Below are 25,701 nucleotides of genomic sequence, written 5' to 3' on the forward strand. Positions count from 1 at the left end.
AAGTTAGTAAAGTAAGTAAGTAAATTAACATACAAGTAATAGCGAAATTTTAAACATAGGTTGATCTATTGAAGCTGACGGGAATGGTTGTTTGCACTCAATTCCAAAACATTAATTTGTTTAAAAACGCATCTCTTGGAATCATATTTCTATAAAAAAAATGTTGTCAGGTTGCAAAAAAGAACCCCAAGTAATATTCATGTCAACCAGACTTCACAAATCTCAATTTTAAAGTGTGGCAGATGGTGGTTCGAGTTAGGGGAGCTAAACTGTATTTTTTTTTGTCGGTTTGGTTTTGAACCAAACGCATGAAGTGAAGCATGAACATCCTATGACACATTATAATATGTATAAACGATGTTTTATGACAATCAATTTGTTTCAATCCAATAGACACACCCGCCGCATGTGCCAGAGTTTGTGTTGTGCTCTCATTTATGTGATTATTTGATTTGTGTTTGGACATTGATATTCGCACACAAAACAGATTCACAGCCAGAATCTGAGCCCGGAGCTCTGGCATAACGAATTTTATGAACTAGAAAGTATCATTAATTTAATACGCATTCGCATACGCAAACAAGCCGATGATATGGATGGGGATGGGGATTCGAGGGTTTTTGCGGGAATGGAAATGGTATTGGGAACGGGAAGGGGATCCGTTGGCCCTTAGTTATGCTCTTCTGATCATTGTAATGTAAATACGGCCTGAACTCCGGGCCGCGTGCAATCATAAATAAACATTCGACACAAACACAATAAATGTCAAAAAGTTTCGCCATTATCCGCTCGCCAGTTAATGTCCTTGTCGCCGCTGTTGTCATCGTCGTCATCGCGTCGTTGTCGTTGTCGATGTCCTTGTCGTTCTCGTCTTGAAAGCGAACACAGCGCTTTATTATTTTAATGATTTCGCAGTGCCGCTTCCACTGTCCATGCCTCCGTCCTGTCAGCACTCCGCCATGTCCTGGCACTCCTCTCCTGTCCTGGAACTCCTCTCCTGTCCTGTACGCTGCTGTCCTGTCCCATGGCATTGTGTTTACATTTGTAATTCAATTCGCGACCGCTCCTCCAGCCCAAAAAGCTCCCAGCTCCCAGCTCATAGCTTCATCTCCATCTCGGCGTCCGCTTGTTATTATTTTACATGTCGTTCGCTGGCTCACTATAATTTATTAGCAATTTGCATAATTTCCTTTTATAAGGCATTGCCTCTGTTTTCCGCTGCTTTATGCCATTTGCTTTTAATGCTGACACCGCGACATCAACTCTTTCGGGCCCAATGTTATGCAAATGGCCAACGCCGTAATACCCATGGGTTCTCCACCCCACTTTACGGTTATACACGATCGTTATCAATGGGCACTTTGTTGCCCCGATTATTGCCTGAATAATATGCCCACCTCTCGAAATTTGCATTCACATCTGCTCTGAACTCAGCTCAAGGCAAGGTCTCAGATCACTGGGTTAGTTGGTTAACAGCAGCTGCCGTTTATGGTTCTACTCCAGGGTCAGGCTATTCTCAAAGATCGAATCAAGTCAGGAAAACAATCCACAAAACAATTGGGATCAATAAAATCTGCCAATCATTTATAAAACCTATATGAGCTATGTTTGAATAATTCGCATAATTATTTTACTTCAAGGACTAGTACATGCAGTGTCTTTAACCAGCTAATTTCCTTCATTGGTCTAATGAAAACTGAATGCTTGGAGGAGACAGCACAAGCAACACAATGCAAGCTGGAAACAAAAGTATCTTTATTATTTCTTAGTGCTGCAGCAATTACTTTTATTTTTCACATTGTTTTGCTGCTTTAGCTCAGCTAAACTTTTGCAGCATAAACAATTAAAAATTAATTTTAAAACTTTTGGCCAAAGATAAACGGAGGATGACGCTGTGCTCACCGAGAAATCGAGAAAATCAGCAGTTAGCTCATTAAACCCGCCACATGGTCTTGGTCCTGTGGTTCTGTTTTGGGGCCAACTCTTCTGTTGGAAAGCTTCTGCAGCATTATGCCATCCATGGTGGTGGTGGAGGATGCCTTGAAGTGGACTTTAAATGGGGCCGAAAGGAAAACTAAGCGAAACTATTTAAAATACCATTTGCTGTGGAATCAATCGAGAACGGATGAGTTTTGTAATTAGGCGGCTCGTAGCTCACAAACACGCCCACCAACTCTATAGACTTCAAGCCAAGGTTATTTCATAAACACGCTCAAGTGATTCGGCAAACTTCCTTGGGGCGGAGTTGGTGGGTTGAAGGGGTGGCAGGGGCGCAGGACTTTGACCAAGCCCAATTTGATCCACAGATCCACTGTGTTTGTCCGCCTGGCTGTCTGTTTGCCCTGCCGGCAAAGGCAAAGGTCTCCGGGTCCACTGTTTGACTTGAAGGTATTAGAAACTAATTTGTACAGCAGCCGCAAAAGCAGCAGTAGCAGGAGTAGCAGGAACAGCACTGGCAGATCCTTGGCCAAAGCTAACCAGGATACGAACAACAATTGTTTGCCTGTCCATCCATCTATCCCGGGCTTTGCTCCACTAGTACAGCCATCCACTTTGGTCTCGCTGTTTTCGGGCTTTCCGAAGACAATGAGTAAAAAATCCAAAGGCAGAGGCAAAGGCAGGCCAAATCCCCAACAATGGCAGTTGTAGCAGCAACAACAGAATGGCTAAATCATATGGCCCGGCTAAAAAGGACCACTGACAGAAAGGGACGACTATTCGTCGTCTCGCTTTTAAGTCGCCTGCGGCTTAAATTTTCTTAAATGTTACATTGTCTCTGGCAACGACAGAGCAACTCTATCCCGAAAATGCCAGTCTTTTTACGGTTTAACTAAACAACAATCTCCTCACAAGTAAATATTTTCGGGCATATGCAAAACTTTACCATGAGCCATCAACCAACACCGAAACTGAGTCCTTTGGCTAAGTACATTTATCTTTAAGACTAAAAACCATAACAATTTAGTGTCGGAAATTTTGAGCTACGCATTGCAGAATTTATTCGTAGACACACATGGCCAAGGGGGAAAAACACCCACATGGACGTGGACATAGTTGGGCTTTCTGGTTTATCCGGCAGAAATTCGCACAAATATTTACCCGGGTCGAAAATTTCATCGGAGAGCGCAGAAAATGCTTAGCTAAGCGAATTGTTATTCCGCTACCCTTAAAGTTCCTCGTCCGATAATTTAATTTCAAAACTAAATTTCGCCTTCTTTTCTTCATCAAAAAAGGAGCATACAGGACGTGTCCATGTACATGCAAATTTTTAACCCAATTTCAAGGTTTTAGTTTAATGAATTTGACATGCTACCAAAATGGGATTTATTTCAATATGTCAGCCTAAAACAATCTGACATTTCTTTTCTTACTGCGTTACGACTTTAATATTTGTACTATTTTTCGGTTAGTTAGTTTTGAGTTTATATCTTTTTTTTTTATCAATATTTATTGTATTTTAATTTAATAGGTCAGCTACACGGAAAAGGCTATCAGGTATCCATATATCTCTATCTTTGACACCGATGCGGTTTCCACTTGAATTCGCTTTATTTTTTTGCCGCCACCAGATGCCACTCGATCGAAATTGATGCGACATTTCGAGGATAAATCAGGAATGACTTGGCTATATTTGTAGTGAATTTGCATTGATGATTGTTGACATTTAAAACAAATATGAATATGAATATACAGTCGGCAGATTTCAGTAGCCAATCAATTTTTTTTTTTAGCAATGCGAAATAAGAGATGCAAAAATAAGTTGCAAATTGTTATGATTAATGCGCGGGTGTGAGCTGGGCCGACTTTTCATTATGAGCATTAAATTTTTGCACATTTTATAATTTAATCGAATTTCGCTATATTTTTTTTAACGCACTTTTGCAAAGCTAATTTATGATTGCTCAATGCGGCATGTAATTGCATACAAAAGCCTTTAATGACGTCCCGGTCGGAGTATCTCTCTATCTGTATCTGCATCCGTATAAAGCGATTGTATTTCAGTCGGTTTTTTCATTCTACCCACTTTGACATTCCATAATTATATTCATTATTAATGATAACATAAAGCAAGCTGCGAAATATTAGCGATAAAAATTGATTAAAGTTAAAGCGAACACCGATAATTAACCAACCATAAATATAGCCGTGATTTAAGCTGCCTGCAATTCCATCTCATCTCATCTCATGTCATATGCCGCAAATCGATTGACTTCCGAGCTTCTGATCATCCCACCGGTGCGTGTCCTTCTTCATCTTGGAACCAATTAGCGACCGGGAATTAAGTGCTCATCAGACGTCTGTCCAAGCTTTGGTCTCCAGACCACCTTTAGCTTTAGCTTTACCTTAACCATCGCCATCAATTCCCAGCCCAAGTTCATAGCCATTCCCGTTCCCATTCGCAGTCACGCATAATAGAGTTCACACAAATTAGTCAAACGCAGGGCAAACTTGGTCGTAAACAGAGCTGCAAATGCGTCGCAGCATGCACGGTTCCGCCGGTGAAAGGACGACATCCCAGACGTCCTATCCTCGTATCCTTGGAACCAGGAGGCGGAGGACCAGGAGCATCAGTAGCAGGAGCTGCCAAAGGACCAACGGACCACGGGCAATTGTAACTTCCAGTTTGGTCGCACGATTAATCGTCGTTGCAAATTGTTGGCACGTTTTCAATTGACAACAGAGTGCGTTGCCTGTACGCCAGCGTCAACCCCTAATTTGCACTATGACCCCCCACCAACCCCACCCCATTTTCACCCATTTCCACCCCACCCCCCGTTGGTTGCGTGTAAATCACACGGTGTTTGCTCTCGCTCCTGTTGCATCTTTTACGTGCGTCAGGACGAATTTTGCTGCCAGATATCCTTATCCTTCTCCGCCACCCCCCTCCATCACCCACCTCATGCCGTTTGACCCCCTTGCACCCACCCCTTCTCCGCTACACCCAATCCACTCACGTGTGACGGCCGTTTTAAAACGCCGACCACGACGCCTCTGTCGTTTATTTTGAATGTAATTTTTCAAGTCGCGACGTCTTCCATTGCTGCCCATTAATCACGTGGACAAAATGCGATTCGCCACGGCAGCCAACGGAAAAAAACACGGAATCGAGGCAAATAAACAATGGGGCATGGAGCTGGAAAAGAAAAGAGAGACTGAGCTGAAAAAAAAGACGAAAACTTTGCCTTGACGAGGCAGTTCTTTAATTATACTCTACCTAAATGGATGCTATGCACTTTTTAAGCCTACTTAGCTTAACACATTAAGTAGCTAAATATGTATCGCTCTTGCACTTCTATTATATTGGAATTCAATGAATGTAGTAACAGTTAAAGTTGCCTAAAGTTGCAGTGCAATATTTTCATATACTCCACTTACCCCCAGCAGCAGTGATATATGCTCCTTTACCATGATTTATTCCTTCATACTCCAAGAATGAGCAGGAATATCCAATTTCATACATCCCCAAACCAGAGAAAGGAAGTACCATGCGCCCGGGAAGTTAAGCTTCTTAGGGTATGATTGGATTCGACTTATTTCCGTTCCGGTGGAAAAGTGTTGCATACTCGCAGGCTGGAAACGATGCTGCTCCTCCGGACTTTTGTTGCTCTGCGCTCGTTGACTTTGTTAATAATGATGTTGTCCCTCCCCCCTTTTGTGTATTGTCAGCAATGAGGTCACGTGACTGACAGCCGTCGCATTACGGCCCTTTGTTTGGCAAAGTCCGCACACCCGAACCCCAAATCAGCCGAAAAAGTCAAACCCACCCACCCAGCAGGCCAATGACAAACTAAATGCAATTTGATGCGTGTCATGCCGCCCCCAGGATAATGTGTACGAAAATGCGTGGTAATCATTATTTGTGACAATTGACGAAGTCGAAATCAATTTTTTATTAGCCCCCCTCCTAATGCCAAGATCAAGTCTCTAAGCCGATGCCCGACTGCTGTGGCAGTTAATAAATATTTGTCACACATGGCTCTGGATGCAGTGCAGCTGAAAAGCCCACTTCCCGGTACCTCGATCCCCCGAAGGACCTGTCGCTGGCACCTGCATTGCGTTGTCCGTGGCGCTTAGGCACGTGACAGGCGGATGACCTGCATACTGGATCCTGAAACCGGGTTTTGCCTGGCTATTCCCACGACTTGTCACCTCGAACACACACGATTTCCTCGAACTTTCGCATGTGTGGCAACCGCATTTACTGCGCGCTCTCATCGATTAAATGCGTTGTCCTGGAAGAAGGACAAAGGTGCGTTAGCCGCAATTGACCATTAATCAAATTTCCAATTAATTTACCACAATTAATTGCGGCGCTAATTGCATATTCAGTGGCCCAAAACACCATTGCCACTTGAATCGTCCTTATTAAAGTCAATTCCTTTGGCGGGCGAAATGCAATGGGATCTCCTCGTGAAATCGGCTCATGATTATGCTGCCTCGTGGCATTATGTATGCGACTTCCCCCATTCAGCTGCAACCCTATTAGGGAGCTCCGAACATGCCGAGCCCTGGTCGAGTATTATTATTTTCCATCATTGTCAACATATCATCAGGTTCAATGACAAGTCGCTGCTCCCGCTCTACCCGCCGCTCCTGTTGCTACTGCTGCCACTGATGCTCCTGTTCGTCCTGCTGCTCCTTTGGCAGACAGTTGGGATAATAAATATACAGAATGCCAGGAGCAGCGGTAGCATCACCAGGACCAGCTTTTCTGCAGTTGCAGCGCTTTATTGAAAAATGTGTGCACAATTCGAGAAAAGCTGCCAGGTAACGCGGCCTGCTCCTGGCGCTCTGGCCTACACTTTGAGAAAAAATCAAGCGAATGAAAAAAAAAATAATAAAAAAAAAAAAATAAATCTAGAAACAAAAATGTATATATGAAAGGCTTAGCGGAAATAATAAATACATTTAGGTAATATTTTAGTTATCGTGCTCCTGATTCCAGTCTACAAATGATGTCCTTGCTTTCCAATATTTCTTTTTTTGTGTTTTTTCTCCGTGTAGCTGTGACTGCAGTTGCAGCCATGGAAAGCCATCCCTTCGCCAGACACAAATATCAAATATTATCGAGCTCAGCGTAGGACGTTGAAAGGCGAGCATTGAGTGTCGGAGTGTCGGGGTGTCTCCAGCTCCGGTAGCGGCTTTTGCAGCCGGTCCTGGTTGCCGGGGTTACACGTACGCCCCGATGTCCGCCCGGTGCCCGGGCTCCTGGCCCCCGGATTCCCGTTGCCATGGCCATCCATGCCCAATGCCTGGGCCTCGACTTTGTTTGTAAACATTTCACGTTCATCGCTGGCCCGCAAATATTTCGCTTCCACTGCTGCTACTGCCGTTGTGCAAACTTTTTGGCATCCGAGCTACGAGTTTTGTTTTCCATATTTCTAGAACGGAGAAAAGTATGCCCCGCACAGAGTGAAACAAATGAAAGCAGACTAGAAATCGTGTTTCGTTGTGTTGGCTTTGAATACGATTCGTTAACAAACCAGCATCGACGGAAGGATCACGCGCACACCATACCATAACCCACTCCATCCAATCCATGTCCTCGCCATGCAAAAGAAGGTAGCGCCCGAGCGACGTCCTTACTGCGATCCTCGGCTGCAGGACGACAAGCTGAGGAGGAAGCGCACACTTCATCTGCCCAGAGTTTCACAGGCTCAGAAGAAGGGCGAAAAGCGCCAGCTGAACGACTGCCCCTTCTACAATCTGATATATGGCTTCGACCAGCTGCCCCTGGATCCTGTCAAGGAGTTCCTGCAGGAGAAGATATGTGAGGGTCCTTTAGCAACCTTTAATATTCAATATCTAAATCTCAATGCACACTTAGCTCACATGCAGACTGACAAAATAGTGGGACGCTGCAATCGGGAGTTCGACTTCCACCACTACGATTTGGATAATGTGAAGGAGGAGTATGACGAGTGCGATGATGACAGTCTGCAGGAGCTGCAGTTGGAGGACATTATCATGCCCGAGCAGTTCGAGATGTTGCGCGATGCCAAGGATCATGCATACAACTTTGATTCCATGGGTAAGCGGCAACATTTCCGGGGGAAAACCACAATTAAGTGGAACAACATTTGCGCATTAAACCAGGTGCTGGGAATGGGTGAATGCCCCAAACAAATTGCCACACATTTCGTGTTATTCAATGAGTGAGAACTTTACCGCAAAAACATAACACTTAATACTTTATTAAATGCGAAAACATGCCCCCGACTGAAGGTGCTGCTGCCTCACCCAACTCCCCCCCATTCCTTCTTGGCTGCTCTGTTGCCCGCTTTCCATTCCATTTTCCGACTCCCACAGCGCAGCTCGCTGGAAAATTGTTCACCTGTAAACATAAAAATTCCAAACATTATCCTTTTAACATAAAATTTTATAACCGAAATGAGAAAAAAGGTAAAACCGAAAAACAAATGCGTATGACATTTATTTGAATATCCTTTGGGAGTGCAGGGCACTCAAGGGTAGTCAGCGGGGGTGGGAGAGGGGGTGGGAGAGGGGGTGGGAGAGGGGGAGGTGTAGGGCAAGGACGAAGGTCGGGTCGAGTGACTCTACAACATGTTTATCATAGTGTTTTATTTAGCATTTACATGAAACATTTTTATGTTGCCGTTTTTTCCTGCTGCATACTCTTTGAAAAATGTGTAATTGGCTTGTTACTCTGAAGGAGTCCATATGTAATGAATATGTGATGAATATTATGATAACTACGAGTACTTTTTATCACAAATATTTTATATGAATTCAAGCCACTTGCATTTCTTTAAAGTTTGTGTCTTTGCACTTTTCTATTTGTATTATCTTTAACTAAAAATACATTCTTTGCACTTTTCAATTTGCATTATCTTTAAGTAAGAATATATGCGTTGCACCTTTTAAGTTGCATTAATCTTAACTAAAAAGAAATTTGTGTTTTAATTCGTATTCTTTTACTTAAAAAAAGAGCAACCGATTTTCGCATATTCCCACTTGAAAACCATATCTCCCTGCAGTCTCGACTTTTGTCGCTAGTTTGTAATAAAAATGTTTAATTTTTGTGTCTAGTTTTTTAATATTTTATGCCAGAATGGAAGCGCTGCGAACACTGTCCCAGTGGGCGGTGGGCGTGGTCTGCTTAGGGATCCGGTTACACAATGGCATAAAAGCGTGTTGCCAATAGACATTAGCATGCAAATACGACAAACAAGCCCACAGATACCCAGAGATGTCCAGTTGGCCCGGGGGAATCCGTTTGTAAAGGTCCGGAATGGAAATTAATTTCAGTTTAATCAGTTAAAAATCGAACTGTGCTGCCGTGACTTTTGTTTAAAACAATTTCATGTTGCGCAAACAAATCCATTTACACTGCCTTTCAGGCACGTGAAAAGTCACGCAAAAAAGTGGAAAATCAAATTCGAAAAGTGCAGACAGACCCATGTCATATTCGTGGGCAAATATTAAATGCGATTTTCAATTTCAATATTTCGCATTATTTTTTACCATCATCTGCCTTTGGTTTGTTTTTTATTTTTTATTCGCTTGCAGCCTGTAATCAATTTCCCTGGATTGACAAATGGATGACTGGCGGTAATAAATAAGCGTACATATTTACTCAGTGTGCATTATTAAAAATTTGATACCCCTTTTAACATGCTCGGCTCAGTGCGTCCCAGTGAGCAGGAAATCTATGAAATGACCAGCCACCTCCTGGATATATACTGCAATCGCCGAGTGCGAATCTTCTATCCGGGCTGCGGAACCAGCTCCTCCCTGTGGACTAACCAGCTGAGGCGCCAGCACGGATCCCCTTCGGAGCTGATTGGAGCCTACCGAACTCCCTCTGCCCGCCATATGCGGGTCAACAATATGAGAGGACCTCCCAAGAAACAGAAATTCACGGCCGGCGATCACTATGCGTTTCGTACGCCGCAGGGTAAGGAAATCTAGTGTATCGATGGATATATAAAGATATATTTTTTTATAAAATTTATATTACAGAATGTCGCAACGAACTGGTGAGAGTTGGGAAAATAATTGATGAACTAATCGAGCCAGTGCTGAAAGCAGCAGAGCACAAAATTGGCCATGGACTCACTAAATATCCCGATCCGCCTAATTGCAAGGACAACACTAATCGCATTCTTAGGTCTAAAGGCATATTGGTGGTATGTGTGTTTTGTTGCTATTTGGCTGTAATATGCTTTAAAATAAAACTAATTTTACGTAGGGAAAGAAAAAGAATTGCTTTGTGGGCAAGAGTCACATCCATCGTAAGGACTTTACCACAAATGAGGAGTTCCTGCGCTGCCTCAAAAGAATGGAAGCAACGTAAGAATTAATTTCTAATTATTAGCAATATTTAAAAATCCTTCGATACAGCCACTTTCCGTACATGCAACCCCTGCAACCGGTGGATCCTGATGACCAAAAGATTAAAATGATGGCTAAATATCAGGACGAGCTCTCAAAAGCCGAGAAGCTCTTCACCCTGAAGATACAAAAGCGATACCAGTGCCTGCTAAAAAGTGTGAGTTATAATGAGAGTTAGTTTTGGAAATGAGATAGCAATGTAGTTCTTAGTAACTGACCAAACATATGCTAAATGCATCAAAAAAAGAAGGAGGGGTATGAAAAATGAAAGCGAAATACCCAGCCGCAATGACTCCCTGACCGAGACCATAAAAAACCCATCAAAAGTGAGCACCAGCGTCGGGCGTAAATAAATTTTATCGTTGACTCCGACATTGGCTCCGTGTCCGTGTGGTGCTCCGTATTCTTTCTCGCCACCGTGTCCATATCCGTGTCCGTGTCCGTATCTTTGTGTCTCTGTCCATAAAAAATGATAATAATAAAGTCCATACAAAGTAAACATGTGTGCGTGGGCGTGTGGGTAAATTAAGCTGCGTTTGCTTCAGGTCAGTGGTGCCCACTATTTTCAAAAAAATAAGCTTGTTTTTGACGATAAACAAATTGATCAAGATAGGAAGCTAGCTCTGGTAAACTAATGTCGAGTTTTCATGCATTTAGCATTAAAAGTGAGAGATAAGTTTGCCCAGAAACGGACTTTGCTGAACTGATACGGCTTTTGATACTGATCCAGAATGTATATACCTTATATGGTCACAGATATCACCTTCACCTTCTTGAAAAGTTCTGACTGAAAAAAATTCAATATTATAAGAAGCCAAAACTGACGGGAAAATAGCTAAATTGGCAACACTGCTTCGCGAAACGTGCTTATAAAAATTATATAATTCATACCTCGTAAATATTATGGTCTGAGGGGCGTGGTTTGAGTTATGAATAACGTGATTAGCTGTTAAAAAGGGAAACCGTTTGTGTGGCGATGGCGTGAATCACACCCGATTTAATAACAGCACCCTGCCCACATCCTAATCCCTATGTTTATGTCCTTGCAGATGTCCATAGTGCAACTGGCGACGTACCCATCGCACCTCATCCGAGAGGCCTTCAGACGCATCGATCCAAGGAGCGCCCTTCTTCAGGATGCCTACCGATTTATCGTAAAGGAAAAGGTGAGTAACTATCTATAGTATAATTATAATATTTATAGTAAATATTTATACTTTATTTAATGTTTTTTCTGCATTCAATATAAGACTGTACCCTGTATTTGACTCCATTCAAATGCAACACTATTTTTCAGCACTTGTATTAACTACACACTTTAGTTTGAGTATGCACAAAAAGTTTATTAGACGCTTTAACTTAATAAGCAGGCTTGACTAAAAACAACTAGGCGGGCAACACAGATTAATATATAATAGGCATTCCGAACTTAGCGCACCGTAGACATTATTAGTAAACTTAACTGGCTCAGAATTCGGTAGAAGTTTTGCCGTCGAAAAAGTTTGCCGGCAGTGCGAGCATATTAAACATGCTCCCAGAATTGGATGCTACGAGATTGGAGATATGGGGGAAGCTGGAGGAAACTGGGGGAATCTAGGATGACAAGTGACGGGGCGCGTGTTGATGTTTTGACGTGAGCGCCAAACAAACTTTGGCAGGGATTTAAGCCAAGCACTTGCCATCATCACCGGCAAATCAGTGCCGGCAAAGGCGGGTTAATGAGCACCCAAAGATGCTCCGTTGAGAATCCAGAATCCAGTCCCCCGTCCACCTGTTCGCGAACTTCATAGTTCCAAAATCGCCTTGGAGCGCCAGCAAAGTTTATACCACCTGTCGTCCCCTTTTCAACCCCATTCACAAGCATGTCTAATCAACTCATTACAGAAAGATTGGCCCAAACTGCCGCCAGAAGTTATATTAATGGATTACCTGTTCGTGGGGGACCGCGGTGTGCGCCAGGATCTCGCCATCCTTATAATCGTGTGCCTCATCGATCTGCAGGAGGATTTCCGCCACCATGTCAAGCGCACTTTCCTAAACTACCTCTTATCGTGGGTCATCCTTGGCTTGATTTGACCTCATTCATACGAACACTGATTATCTTTGATCCACAGTTCCAATATGGAGAGAAGGCGTCTGCAGCTGGAAAGGGAACCCCCAGAGTTTCCCGTTTTGACCATTTCTCCGCCAGTTCCCTGGCGTTCCAACCTCATCAGGGCCAAGGCTCGCATTGGCGAGGTTCTCATGACCACACATCCCACAGTTCAGGCACTGGATAGATTGTGGAACGATCTGTATGAGGATCTGGTGGTTGTAGATCTCGGCCAGCTACTTCTGGCTCAACGGCCACTGGATGCGGATACGGTACAGGTTTTCATTGAGAAAAGTTGTGCTGACGTTCGGGATGTAAGTCTATGTTTTTGTAAAACATTACTTTTATTAAATGTTATCTTTAAGTTGCTCCTCAACGACTGGCTGCCCAGATGTGCTGACCTTATGAACGAGATGCGTGGCACTTGGAAGGATATGGTGCCCATGTCGGGAAAGTACGGAGGACGTGCGGCCACTTTATTCCGATGCATCCACTCGGCGATGTCCCGCCACTTGAACAGCCTCATTAGCAAAAGCATTAACTACCTTTTCAAGGTCCTGTGCGCCTTCAAGGGCGGCAACCGCATCGATAAGTACTCCATGTTCGACGCCAAGCTGAAGAGGATACCGCTAATGACCCTGATTGCCTCTGTGGTCGGTGCCCACTTCGATCACGAGCCCATCGACATGGGTCCTGGAGTCAGACCCGCATCGAACATATATGTCTATGATGAGGACGATGCTGATCCTTTTCAGCAGCCGCAAGTCAACCAGTTTGTGGAAAATGTACATATGCTGGACTTTAATGAAATGAATGAATATAAGTAATGGCTTAAATATGTATTTACAGATTCCAGATATTGATGATGTGGCTCAGTTTGAACTGGATCACTCGAATAAGCTCTACATATATCCCTATATGCAGGAGCTGCCTCGGATTTTTACGGAGCATTTCAAGAGTATCCTGGCAGTGGGCTATGAAATTCCACGCCTCGAGTTTGTCATGTCCGGCGGTGGTTAGTAAAAGTTCATATAGTTTTTATACTTACTTTTAAGATTTAAACATTGTTTGCAGAACCTGAAACCAAGGGCTTTCTGTATTTCATTGACGAAGACCATGTGGACTTTCTGGAACTGTGTGAGAAAGTCGAGCAGATCGTGAAAGTCAACTGGCAGGGAGTACACGTGTACCTGAAGCCCATCTACAAATATTACTTTGGACTGTTCCAAAAGCTAATATTGCCCATGGTGCAGAAGGTCTGGACCGAGAATACCCTGCCGGAACTTGGGGTGAGTCCATCCATACCTCCTGGTGGCAATCAGGGCACTGTGAGCCCCAGGCCCGTCTTGAAATGGATTTAATTATTTATTTCGATTTGATTACACGCAATGATGCGTAGAATTAACATAAAATTTCATTATGGAATATTAATAGACTGCTGACAGACAGACAAGTTGGGAAGTTGGCAGTTGGGAGTATGAAAATGGCTGGCAGTTTGTCTAATTTGACAAGTTCCACCTCGCCGGGAATCCGGGATTAAAGCGCCTGCTGAACAGTGCTCCTCTCCTTTCGCTGATTTCTGGCATTTTGTTGGCTGTGTGCAATGTTTAATTAGTCACTGTTTGGCTTCGCACAGCCTGTTGATTTTACAAAGTTGAGGGCATGCTGTTCTACTTAGACAGCCCGTGAATTACCAAACGTATATCATTCGCTCAATTGACTTCACCCCCGCCGTTCACAACATTCATACTGCAATTGCAGTTCGCATTCATTAAGTTTTATGAAACGACCAGCAATTTCCTCTCCTCTCGATTCGTCTGATTCGGCTTGGTTTTTTGCTCAATTTATATAAAATAAAAATTACTTCCGACTGCGTATGCTGTCTGCTCCCTGCTGCCAGTCGATGCATGAAATGCGAGTGCGTCTCCCTCGGCACCACCATCGATGCACCACTGGTGGATCAGTGGTGTTGCCATGTAATCGCAAAGGGGTTCTAGTCAAGCTTTAAATTGCCACATGAAGTTTTCCATGGCAAAGAAGTAGATGGGCATTAGATTATTTCCGTAATGCACAAATAGTTTATTTAATTTAATTGACTACTGGAAATGTAATTAGTTGACAAATATTGGCAGTGGTTAATTACACAGTTCAAATTGTAATGCATACATGGAATTGTAATATATGTTGTAATGGTATTTCAAAAATTTAAATATGTATAGGTAGCATATCAAATGAGTTCATTTAATCAAAGTGACATTGTCATGCAGCTAATAGAATTTTAAAGCTCTCCCCCGCGATTAATTTTAATAACTCCCTCTTTAACACCTCACCCTTTGGATGTGGCGCCCATGTCCTTTAGGTTGTCCAGGAGCTGTTGAAAAAATTGCAGGCCGTGAGCGATACGACCTATTATCTGCGCGATTTCATTCCGCTCAACCTGTTCATGCTGGATAATCGGCACGTGAAGCTATCGCTGCGGATGTATGTGCGCGAAATCTACGATTTCATAATTGATTTTTACAAAGCCCTCAATTGGAACGAGAATCGAGCGTAAGTAGCCAAGTTGCCAGGTAACCAAGTAACCAAGCGGCGAGAACAGATTGCATCAGCATCGCCATCAGCATCAGCTAAATGAAGTGCGAGTGCTCTTTCACTTAACTTTTATGCTGACTGCCTCCCAATGCCACTTAATAGATAACTTTGCTCTATGCGAGTACGATGTACATACATATATGTGCATGCACGCTACCTGATTTTTTTACCCGATTTCCACTCTTTTCTGCCACTTCAGCATCTGCGAGGAGCTGGAGGAGATGTCGATGAAGGCCGGCGAGCGGCCGGAGGAGACGCCCGAGGTGGTGGCCCTGCAGAACTACATCAACGACTGCCGGGAGATGCGCATATTTGCCATCAAGGATGAAATCAAGAACGTGTTGAAGCGCGTCGTCTTCCTGCTGACACACACCTACCTGTCCAGTAAGTGATGCAATTGGTTTGGTCAGGACCTCCTCCTCGCTTTCCCGCTGTCTCCCTTCCGCTGTTTGTGCAGCTGCAGCTGGACAGCCGAGCTCTTTCCCTCTTGCTATCCTGACCAAAAGCTAGACACTGCGGGAAAATACGATAAACAATATCTGGGGCCTTAAAATGAATCATGCAACAGAGTTTCTTAAGTCCGAAATGTTTTCCACTGTAATTGTTTTTGAAGGAACCTTTAAGAGAAGTCGTCTATCATTTATCTAAAGACAAGGACAGTACCTAAGTTCTTTCTCTCCCTATAACCTTTAAGCTCTGCCACAGAGATTACCATCATAAGACCAGATTATCTCACAGTGTAGCTAGTGTGTTTGCTTTGCGCTGTGTTTGGCTTTTGGGAAGAGAGGTGATGGGCTCATAGGAAAGGCAGGAAGTGCAGCTTCGCTTAACATAATTAACCTCAACTAACAAGCTGAGTCTACTAATTGGTTTTATAATTACTTGCGGTGAGACACCAAACATTGAGCTCCGCTAAAACCCCGAAAATGCAACTTAATGAGCTTAACAAATTCATGAATGTGTGAAAGTTGCTTTGACAACCAGCAAATGCAGACGGGCTCACACCCACAGAAATCCTCGCAGACAATTGCCAGTTATCGTCGAGTGTCGTGTGTATCTTTCGGATAGCTACAATGTGTACTTCAGTCCCTCTGAATTTGCGGCTCCAACTGTCTGTCTTTCTGTTTGTCTGTCTGTCTGTTTATCTGTATGTTTGTCTGTTTGCCTGTCTCTCTGTCCGTCCGTCCGAGTGTGTGGCTTTGTCACACCAAATACTCACGGATACAGCTTGTCGGGGCCAAAGATGCTCGTACCTACTCGAATAACTAATTATTTTATCCCCCGAAAAAGAAAGACTCGCGCAGCCAATTAATTAAGAGTTAAGCGCAGTTAATTAGCAGCGTGTACAATCGAGAGCCATGTCATCCAGTCTCGTCTTGGTCCCACTCCCATTCGCAGGCGATGAACTTCATCTCAACTCGCGCACATTCATCCTGCCGGGCGAACTGGAGGAAGTCCTGGATCTGAGCGCCGCCCGCCTGGCGGTGGTGCGTGATAATCTGGAGCTGGCCCTGCGGTGAGTGAAATGCCGATTAGGACCCTGATCCCAAACAGATCCCAGATACTAAGCCGACACATTCCGCAGGGAGCGGCGCATGGAGTTCGAGAAGCTGCTGGCCCAGGAGAAGCGCACGATGGACGGCTTTCGCATCCGGGAAATCCGGGATGTGCTCACGCTGGAGGAGCTCAAGGAGCGGGTGGATACAGTCGATTTGCTCTTCACCACCATTGAGGTGAGGGATTAGCTATACTTTGCTGGTATTTTTTTGGAAGACTGGGTTTGATTCCAAAGCTTTGGCGTATCATTAAACCATTGGTGTTAAAAATGTTGTAATATTTTTTTAAAATATATTTATATCTACTCTACAGAATCTTAGTCGCGAGGCCAAGGCCATCAACACAGAGGAGACTCTGCTCCAAATCGACGTCTCCGCCTTTCCACTTCTCGCCGAGATCATCGAGAAAATGGAGCCCATCGAGAAACTGTGGAAGACCTCGTACGAGTTTGAAAAGGATTATCTCATTTGGTAAGCAGCGGCAACACTCAAGCCCATTGCAATTATACTTCTGTCAGCTGGAGGGGGCAGTGTGACACTTCCCGGGGCTCCGTAATATTCCGAAATGAAATGGCCCCAGTCCGGCAGTCATTTCCATTGACATTGCTGCACGCAAATCCCAATACCAATCGTAGTGGCCCTCCCTCAATTCCCACAACCCGAGGGCGAATTCCAGCAGAAAGCTGGCGCTTATGATGAGGACACCACTGCAGCTCCTTCCTCCTACCCTCTGCTTCCGTATTTCGTCCTTTTTTTTTTGTGTATTTCTATTTACATCTCTTGTGCTGCTTTCAGGATGTTCGAGCGCTTCGAATGCCTTAATGCGGATGGCGTGCGGGAGCAAGTGGAGAATATGCACAAGGTAAGTAGTTGCAAAGTCGGAAGTTGTCATTCCAGGGGGCTTCAGTAGCTCCAGTGGCTCCACTGGCTCCCACTGGCTCCAGTAGCTGGCGGAAATAAAAACGAGCAACGACCGACAAAGTTTGAGCTGTTGTCGGATTTCTCCTGCTCAACTGCCCATGCATGGGTTCCTTCGTCCTTCGTCCTTCGTCCTTTGGCTGCTCCTCTATGTGTTCCCCCTATCTGTGCCGTGTCCGTCTGTAAGCCAATGTAGCAACTAAAATGCAACTAAAAACCTCAGGCCACCTAGGGCAGCAATAGCAGCCATCCATCCAGTTAGCAAGGGACAAACCCGACAAAACCCCACCGACAGACGGACGACCAACTGAAAACTGGCTGTAAAAAGAAAGTTCCACTTGGCAGCCAAAAAGTATGCATGGAAAAAATGCCCAACATATTTGGCGGCTGGCTGGCATAAGATGAGTAGCTGAAGGAAGGAGGGGGATCCCCTGGATTTTTGGGGGGATGTGACCCCATCGGGGTCAGCTGGGAAGCCGTTCGGAGCCACGCAAAAAAAAGCTGCACAAAGGCGCAAAAGGAAAGTCAGTTGAATTGAATTTTTCGGCACAGCTGAAGCGGCAAAGTGGGAGTCCAAAAAAATGAAATGAGGATGGCGAAGGCTTGAATACCCTTGTGAAATCGAATTATTTTCAGCTTCACAGCTGCGCAATCTTGCACTTTAAGGAGTAATTGATTAATATACCAAATAGATTTTTAAAACAAAAATCCCATTTTGAACTCCAATGAAACCACTCTTAATAGGTTTTCCTTCTAATTCAGAGTTTAATGAATTTTTCTGAAATATTTCCCAGATAATGTACAAGCTGTCCCGTCAGTTGGCCTACAATCCAGTGGCCAAACGAGCCGCCGAGCAGATGCGCATGAAGATCGAGAAGTTCCGAGTGTATCTGCCCGTCCTGGACTCGATTTGCCGTCATGGATTGGAGAAGCGGCACTGGGATCAGATCACAAAGATAATGGGTCGCAAGGTCAATCCGAAATTGTTTCCCACGCTGAAGGACATGATCGATGTGGATATCATGAGCATTCTGCCGCAGCTGGAAGAGATTGCGAATGCCGCGGGCAAGGAGTACGACCTGAACAACGGACTGAGAATCATGCAGGCGGACTGGAAGGACGTGATGTTCGAAGTGCTGCAGTATCGCGACTCGGACACGCACATCCTGGCCAGCCTGGATGATATTCAGACGCTGCTGGATGATCACATAATGCGTACCCAGGCCATGAAACGATCGCCATTCATCACAGCCTTGGGCTCCAAGGCGGACGACTGGGAGTCCCGTCTGATCCTCATTCAGAACATCATCGATGCTTGGACAAATGTTCAGGTCACCTGGATGTACCTGGAGCCGATCTTTAGCAGCGAGGACATCATGCGGCAAATGCCGTTGGAGGGGCGCAACTTCAAGGCGGTGGATAAGTTGTGGCGCAAGATCATGAAGCACACGCTGAAGGATCGCCATGTGATGGCTGCCACCGAGTATCCTGAAATGCTTGAAGTCTTTACCAAGGCCATCGAGGATTTGGAAACGGTCACCAAGGGCTTGAACACATACCTGGAGCAGAAGCGTCTGTTCTTCGCTCGCTTCTTCTTTCTGTCCAACGACGAGTTGCTGGAGATTCTCTCCGAGACCAAGGATCCCATGCGTGTGCAGCCCCATTTGAGGAAGTGTTTCGAAGGAGTGAGTTTGGTTCAGCTATATTGGTTTATCTTTGTCTAATGCAGCGTTGATGTACCTTTTTTTTCCGAAGACTAGGAAAACTAATTTAAATCTCTAAATCTTTTATTAATTTTCCCACAGATTGGCAGTCTGACCTTTGACGACAACATGGAGATCGTGGAGATGGTCAGTGATGAGGAGGAGCGTGTGGCTCTGGTGCGCAAGATAAATCCGCAGTTGGCCAATGTAGGCGATTTGTCTTTAGGTCTTTAAGTAGCACACCTTAATCAACTCATGTTTACTTAATAGGGATTAGTGGAGATGTGGCTCAAGGAGGTGGAGATGGTGATGCTGGACAGCGTGAAGGAGCAGATGCGCGAGGCCTGGGAGGACTACGCCATGGTGGAGCGCATCTCCTGGGTGGTCAGTTGGCCCGGTCAGGTGGTGCAGGGCATCTCCTGCATGGCCTGGACCTACGAGGTGAGCCATCGAGTCCTCGGCAACAGAACCGCGGTTACCACAAGGACGATGTCCAATGTCCGATGTCCGTGGGACAACAACTGTCCATCAGTTGGCTGTCAGAGGAGAGCTCTCTGTGCCGCTGACAGTGAGATTAGCTGGACCTCAGCACTTCTGACCCTCTTTACCCTCCCCGGGGTGCCTTCTTTTGTGAGCACTTCCCTTTTGGGCTTTGACTTTCAGAGAAGAGGAGAAATTTTTTCGCGTTTGCCAAGCAGCGAAATTGAAAACCATATTTCGCTCTTTATTTGCTTTCGCTTCGCTGCAGTTTCTCAGACACTTTATGCTTTTCCTTGCCATTTCTATATTTTTTTTTCCTTTTTGCTTTACTTCGCCCAGGTGGAGGAGGCCATCGAGACGAAGGAGCTGCCGGCTTATTTGGAGAAGTCCAATCTGCAGATTGCCGACCTGGTGCAATTGGTGCGCACGGATCTGCAAGCCGGAGTCCGGATTGCCGTGGAGGCGCTGATTGTCCTGGATGTTCATGGTGAGTGCGGAGTGCGGAGCAAGGAGCAAGGAGCGTAGAACAATAAGTGGAATTTTAAATGTAGACCATGACCATGCCTCAAAGTGAAACCCACTTGACCGTATTTTAACGCTCTTTAACCAAAACCGCAAGCCCAACACGTTTGCATAATTAAATAATGTTTCGACCAAAAACAAAACCGCAAGAGACCGGGTTTCAGTTTTTACGTAATGAATATTTTACTAATATTTGTGATTATTATTATTTTTTTTGTTTTTGCTTTTTATAAAATTTATTTTTTTCTGGAATATAACTAAGTAGTTATATTTTTTCAGATCGCGATGTTGTGAAATACCTGACGGATTGCAGGATCACCAACACACAGGACTTTGATTGGATCTCCCAACTGCGCTACTACTGGAAGGTTAACGAGAGTGAGTTTACTTGGCGCTCAAAGTTTCAGCAGATGACCACAACCATAAATCCTTGATTTATTCCCAGAAAACGAGGATTGGGTGTGCGTCAGCATGGTGGTCACAGATGTCGAATATGGCATGGAGTACTTGGGCAATCTGCCCCGTTTGGTGGTAACTCCCCTCACCGATCGCTGCTACCGGTGGGTATACAAGAACATAGTCTACATATCTTATACAAATCCCCCCCAACAAAAAAATAAACCAACACTCCACACCTGTACGATGCCCTCTCCTGTATGAATATCGAAAATATTAATTGACAAACCGTTGGCAAAGCCCCTCCTTTCCGCATATACTGTGCATCTAAAAGTCAGACGAGAAGCCAGGCACGTTTATTGGGAAAATATTTATTTTATTTCGGTGCATTTTAAATTTATTTTCATTTTTGCAAACAAAATACGCAAAAAGAGCTGAAAACCTTTTTGATGTTTAAGCTGCCTACGACAAACACACAACAGCAGCAACAACAACAATATATTCAGGAATATTCAGGACTAAAGGAAGGACACACGAAATGGCAGCAGGCAGGCTGGCTGGCAGGCAGGCCGTCGTTGGCAAGCCGGCAGAAAGGACATTTTAATGGGGTTTCCGATAAAACTTTTATATTAAACAAATAAATCAATGTTGGACAGTTTTTCACACAAACACACACACACACACACACGTCGCACACTAACACTCACACCCATGCCGGGATAGTTAAAAAAGGGGGAAGAAAAGGCGGACAAACAAAAAACATAACCGAGTGTATATAGATATTTGTATGGCTATACCGGAAAAGCTAAAAAATATATGCACAAGCAACCAAAGTGGGGACACTGCCAATATGATAAAAATATGAACTTGCAAAACAAGCGGCAAAAATAAGCAATGTATAAAATGATATTCGGAGCTCGTTAGTCGAATGAAAAAGTATCCTCAAAAAAACAAAGTGAGTTTCAAGAAAAACGTAAATTTTAAAGTTGATTAGAGCTCTTTCAATGTTATGGTATACCTTAAATTATTAAATATATATTTTTAGAAAACCTATCTATTAAAGATGGTTCCCTGATAAGCTTCAAACTAAAAGTAAACTTATCCTTGGTTTAAAATAAAATGATGAGCTCCAATTTAAATGCCAATCTTGAGCCATATATACCCACTCTCCTCATTATTCTATCTATTTGGGTCAGAATAAAAACCCGCCCATAACATAAATGACAATTTTTTAAGCTGCTGCCGTGAGAAATGGGAAAAAATCCGAAATAGATATTAAAAGCGAGTCCTCTCCATTTTCCCGCCCCATCCATCAACTCTTTGTTGCGCTCCCAGTATTAATTCCCAAACCCATTCGATTGCAGCACACTGATGGGCGCCCTGAAGCTGTGTTTGGGAGGAGCTCCTGAAGGACCTGCCGGCACTGGCAAGACCGAGACCTGCAAGGATCTGGCCAAGGCAGTGGCCAAGAAGTGCGTCGTCTTCAACTGTTCCGATGGACTGGACTACAAGGCGCTGGGCAAGTTCTTCAAGGTGAGCACCCTTTCCCCCCAAAAGTCTGGATTGTAGCTACAGATATAGAGATATATACGTAAAGAGATTCTAGAGCGTCGCGCTGTCTGCGATTTGCTGCTCGAATGCTTTCTAATTGATGGCCCCGAAAACAGAGTCGAGTGGAGCACATTAATCAGGCAAAGAACTCGTCTTGATGCGGCGGCACACGCAACAATCGTGACTTTCAATACCGCACGAGCCCAGTTAATTGGACTCATGTCAGACACACTGGAGCCGACTTTCGATGCGCCCTTCCAATTCGCCATTCTCTTGCCATATATACGATATACTATATGTATGTTTATTGAAATTAATGCAGCAGCAGCGGGCTAATCGTTTTCCCCCTGGCTGTTGACTAATTAGCCAGCTTGCGAAAGTAATGGCCGGCCTTCTTCCAAAGCCCACTTCGTGCGCCTCCACTTGAGTTTATGCAAATTTTTATTTGCAGGTCGTTAACCGGTGCCTCCTGGACATCCATCCCCATTCCCATTCCCAATCCTACTCCCATACCCATCACTATTCCCCCAAAAACACACGCACATCTTAAATGGGTGCTGAAATCTTGTAGTAAAATTTATGCTGCCATAGGCTCTAATCGCATAATACGCTCACACGGCTAATTGCATAATAGTTCCTAAGCCCCATAAACACGGGAGCCATTTGATGATGGCGATGATGATGATGATGAGGTGGTGGTCGGGGTAAAGTGATCACCTAGTGTTCTTGTTCATTTGCATGGGATTTGTATTAATAACGACCCGACCCAACCGGCAACTTTAGTTTAGTTGCGTCGATTGGAGAGCCCATAAATTGCCAGCGCTCGCTGGCCGCTCAATTTAAATTAATGAATTTATGCGATTGGGATCCACTTGAGTTTGGACATTTGTTTATTCGTTTTATTGCTTAATTTGGGTCTCAGCGTCTGGTTTTTTGGACTGGAGTCGAATGGGGGCTTTAGAAAGTCGTTCTGCGCTTTGTCACCAACTGGATTGGCATTTGTTCTAATAATCTCTAGGAAGTCGTAAATCTCCAGCACACGATGCTCTCCCACTCCGGCGATTTGCGATTTGCGATGCGGTTTTTGATTTTTAGTTGCCGGGGCTGGGAATGTCTGGGAAACAATGTTGCGACAATCAAATAATTTGCAATTGGCAAAATATGCGAAATATTCGAGAGCAATTCCAGTGCCAGCGCCAGCCAGAGAAGTAATCGTAAATAAATTAAATGCAAATAAAATGGCCACAACAATGGATGTCGCACCGAACAAAAGGCGCATCCCATGGATGGCAAAAAGTTATCGCAGCAGCCATCCGACTTCTGAGTTAGATACTTCAAGGGATGGGTTTTTCGACGTTGAATGTATGTTACATTAATGTAACATTGAAATAGGTATTTCTAGTTTACAAGAATGTTAGTGAGATAGTTTGCATGCGGTTTAATAAGGTCTAAGAATGTAAGTAGTAGTATCTAAACCTGTATATATAACACTACAGATACTTTCCATCACTGCTGCCGTTTGGCCCGAAACAACTCTCAATGGAGTTGAAAGTGTTCAAAGGCAACAGCCACCATTTACCCGTGCTCGGTACAAAAAAGTTCCTAACACAGCAGCTCCTCCTCCAGGACCTCTTGCTCCTGCACCTCCAGGACCTCTTGCTCCTGCACCTCCGATGGACGATGGACGCAGAGGCGCTAATTGTACAATGGGGGGCCAAGCGGAACGGCAGCAGCCACCGCATCGGGTGTAGTAGGGACAACAGTAGGGACAACAGTGACTGCAAAAAGCGTGCGAACGCGCAACGGAATGTAAACTCTTTGTGTGGCGTACAGCTTGGGGGTATGAGGGGGAGGTCCTTGCGGCAGGACCAACAGAAGCCACTTGCCATGCAGGAGGCGCCTTTAAAGGTGGTCAAGTGGATGCCCCATGCCCGGTCAGCAGCAACAGCTGTCCCCCCATTGATTTCCCCATTGATAAGTGATTGTGCTTAGTTTGAACAGCAGCATTATAGTAAGTTGTTTGCCCATCTGGTTTAGTATGGCATTTTGACAGGTTTTTTGGGGAGTATCAACTAACCAAACTAGTTGTACTAGCAAAGGCGAGTGTAGAATATCATATTCATTTTTGGTTATTATAGTTCTCTCTTGGAACAAAGAAGAATAAGTTTTCATTATCAGTCAAAATTTGTACTTCAACTTACTTGTTGGATATAAATATCATATTTATTGTAATAGAAATTTGCCACACATATGTAAACATTTACCACATATTTGTAAATATGATATTCAGATTGAAATATTATGTTTCCTTACTTCAATGAAGTTAATTCGAAGCTATAGGAACCTTTCTTGCTGTTGCAATAATTGAAAACATAAGGGATACCAACAAATCAGTTCGTTAGAGCTCCTCATATTTGCAGCAAAAGCAACAGCAAAAGCAACAGTTATCGGGGAAATTCGATCCTTTTCTTCGGCAAACCATAGATACTGCATTGCATGGCCATCGGGCAGCTCATAGGGATATATATCTGATGGATTTCGACCTGGACGCCCACTCCATATGGCTGGGCATATGAATGGCATGGCGCTAGCAGTCAGGTCAGATTCGCTGCTTTGGCGTTCTATTTGTGCTGCTCCGGGTGAAAAGTGGGTGTGGGGGGAGTATGGGATGGGTGTGCCGGCTTCCAGCTGGGATAAAACAGCATATTTATTGCAACATGCAAAAGGAAGCATATCAAAGGGTCGTAGTAGTAGTAGTAGTAGCGGTACCACTAGCCATGCTGGCCCCCAGGAACCAGAAAACAGAAAACAGAGACCGAGCCATGAGAAAGAGAAAATAATGTTTATGCTGCTGTTTGCTTTTTCCACTTTTCCCCAATCGAACAGCGGTGTGTGTGTGTGTGAGTGTGTGTGTGTGTGCAAGGATATTTCCCTTGCACTCTTGTCCAGGAATTTCTGTTTCTATTTGTGTGCTATTTTTTGCAGTCCTATTCGGGATTGTTCACTGGGTGTTCGCACTGGGTGTGTGTGTGTGTTTTGACTGCTCCTCATCCACTCGTCCACTCATCCCCTCATACCCCTAATACTCATTCTCATTGCTACGGATTCCTTGCAGGGCTTGGCACAATCGGGCGCATGGGCCTGCTTCGACGAGTTCAATCGCATCGAGCTAGAGGTGCTCTCCGTGGTGGCGCAACAGATCCTGACCATCCAGCGGGCCATCGGACGCAAGGTTGTGAAATTCTTTTTCGAGGATACGATGCTCAAACTGGATCCGACTTGTTCCATATTCATAACCATGAATCCCGGGTGAGTAGCGGGGTTTTTTTTGGGATGCAAGGATGCTAGGATGCCTGAGTGCTGGGAACAGCAGCTGCGGTTTCACGCATCGCATTTTTTCCGCACTTCCTGGTTTTGTTTTTTGCTTTTATTTATTTCTTTTTTTGTGCTGTCGGAGTGGGCATTTGAAAATACATTTAGTTACTTTGTAAGCCTACCATACGGACCATAGATACGACTGATACGAAGGACACGG

At 44.4% G+C, this 25,701-nt stretch overlaps 2 protein-coding genes across 4 annotated transcripts in view; one reads left to right on the forward strand and one right to left on the reverse strand.

The window, feature by feature from the left end:
* Window positions 1-5,882: 5,882 nt before the first annotated feature.
* Window positions 5,883-6,216, reverse strand: LOC26535536. Its single transcript, XM_015194291.2, is given in 2 exon segments — window positions 5,883-6,026; window positions 6,028-6,216. Coding segments are annotated over 2 exon segments (333 nt in total).
* Window positions 6,217-7,384: 1,168 nt separating this feature from the next.
* The window catches only part of LOC6533020 (dynein axonemal heavy chain 3), a 34,785-nt gene continuing 16,468 nt past the window's right edge, over window positions 7,385-25,701 (forward strand). Inside the window, exons 1-27 of one of the 3 annotated variants that reach the window (XM_039374225.2) lie at window positions 7,385-7,771; window positions 7,829-8,032; window positions 9,532-9,573; window positions 9,650-9,919; window positions 9,985-10,151; window positions 10,214-10,314; window positions 10,366-10,513; window positions 11,406-11,522; window positions 12,241-12,407; window positions 12,471-12,762; window positions 12,814-13,233; window positions 13,298-13,463; window positions 13,523-13,737; window positions 14,808-14,998; window positions 15,240-15,424; window positions 16,439-16,556; window positions 16,626-16,773; window positions 16,910-17,067; window positions 17,392-17,458; window positions 18,309-19,199; window positions 19,320-19,424; window positions 19,488-19,658; window positions 20,037-20,184; window positions 20,499-20,597; window positions 20,665-20,779; window positions 21,980-22,148; window positions 25,282-25,475. In XM_039374225.2, coding sequence (XP_039230159.1) covers window positions 7,552-7,771; window positions 7,829-8,032; window positions 9,532-9,573; window positions 9,650-9,919; window positions 9,985-10,151; window positions 10,214-10,314; window positions 10,366-10,513; window positions 11,406-11,522; window positions 12,241-12,407; window positions 12,471-12,762; window positions 12,814-13,233; window positions 13,298-13,463; window positions 13,523-13,737; window positions 14,808-14,998; window positions 15,240-15,424; window positions 16,439-16,556; window positions 16,626-16,773; window positions 16,910-17,067; window positions 17,392-17,458; window positions 18,309-19,199; window positions 19,320-19,424; window positions 19,488-19,658; window positions 20,037-20,184; window positions 20,499-20,597; window positions 20,665-20,779; window positions 21,980-22,148; window positions 25,282-25,475 — 5,288 coding nt within the window. In that variant the 5' untranslated portion in view covers window positions 7,385-7,551. Of the gene's footprint in view, window positions 7,772-7,828; window positions 8,033-9,531; window positions 9,574-9,649; window positions 9,920-9,984; window positions 10,152-10,213; window positions 10,315-10,365; window positions 10,514-11,405; window positions 11,523-11,606; window positions 12,202-12,240; window positions 12,408-12,470; window positions 12,763-12,813; window positions 13,234-13,297; window positions 13,464-13,522; window positions 13,738-14,807; window positions 14,999-15,239; window positions 15,425-16,438; window positions 16,557-16,625; window positions 16,774-16,909; window positions 17,068-17,391; window positions 17,459-18,308; window positions 19,200-19,319; window positions 19,425-19,487; window positions 19,659-20,036; window positions 20,185-20,498; window positions 20,598-20,664; window positions 20,780-21,979; window positions 22,149-25,281; window positions 25,476-25,701 lie in introns of those variants that run through there. The other 2 variants (XM_002093719.3, XM_015194292.3) reach the window with 2 other exon arrangements.

The sequence above is a fragment of the Drosophila yakuba genome, chromosome 3L (assembly GCF_016746365.2).
Source record: "Drosophila yakuba strain Tai18E2 chromosome 3L, Prin_Dyak_Tai18E2_2.1, whole genome shotgun sequence".
Lineage (NCBI taxonomy): Eukaryota > Metazoa > Arthropoda > Insecta > Diptera > Drosophilidae > Drosophila > Drosophila yakuba.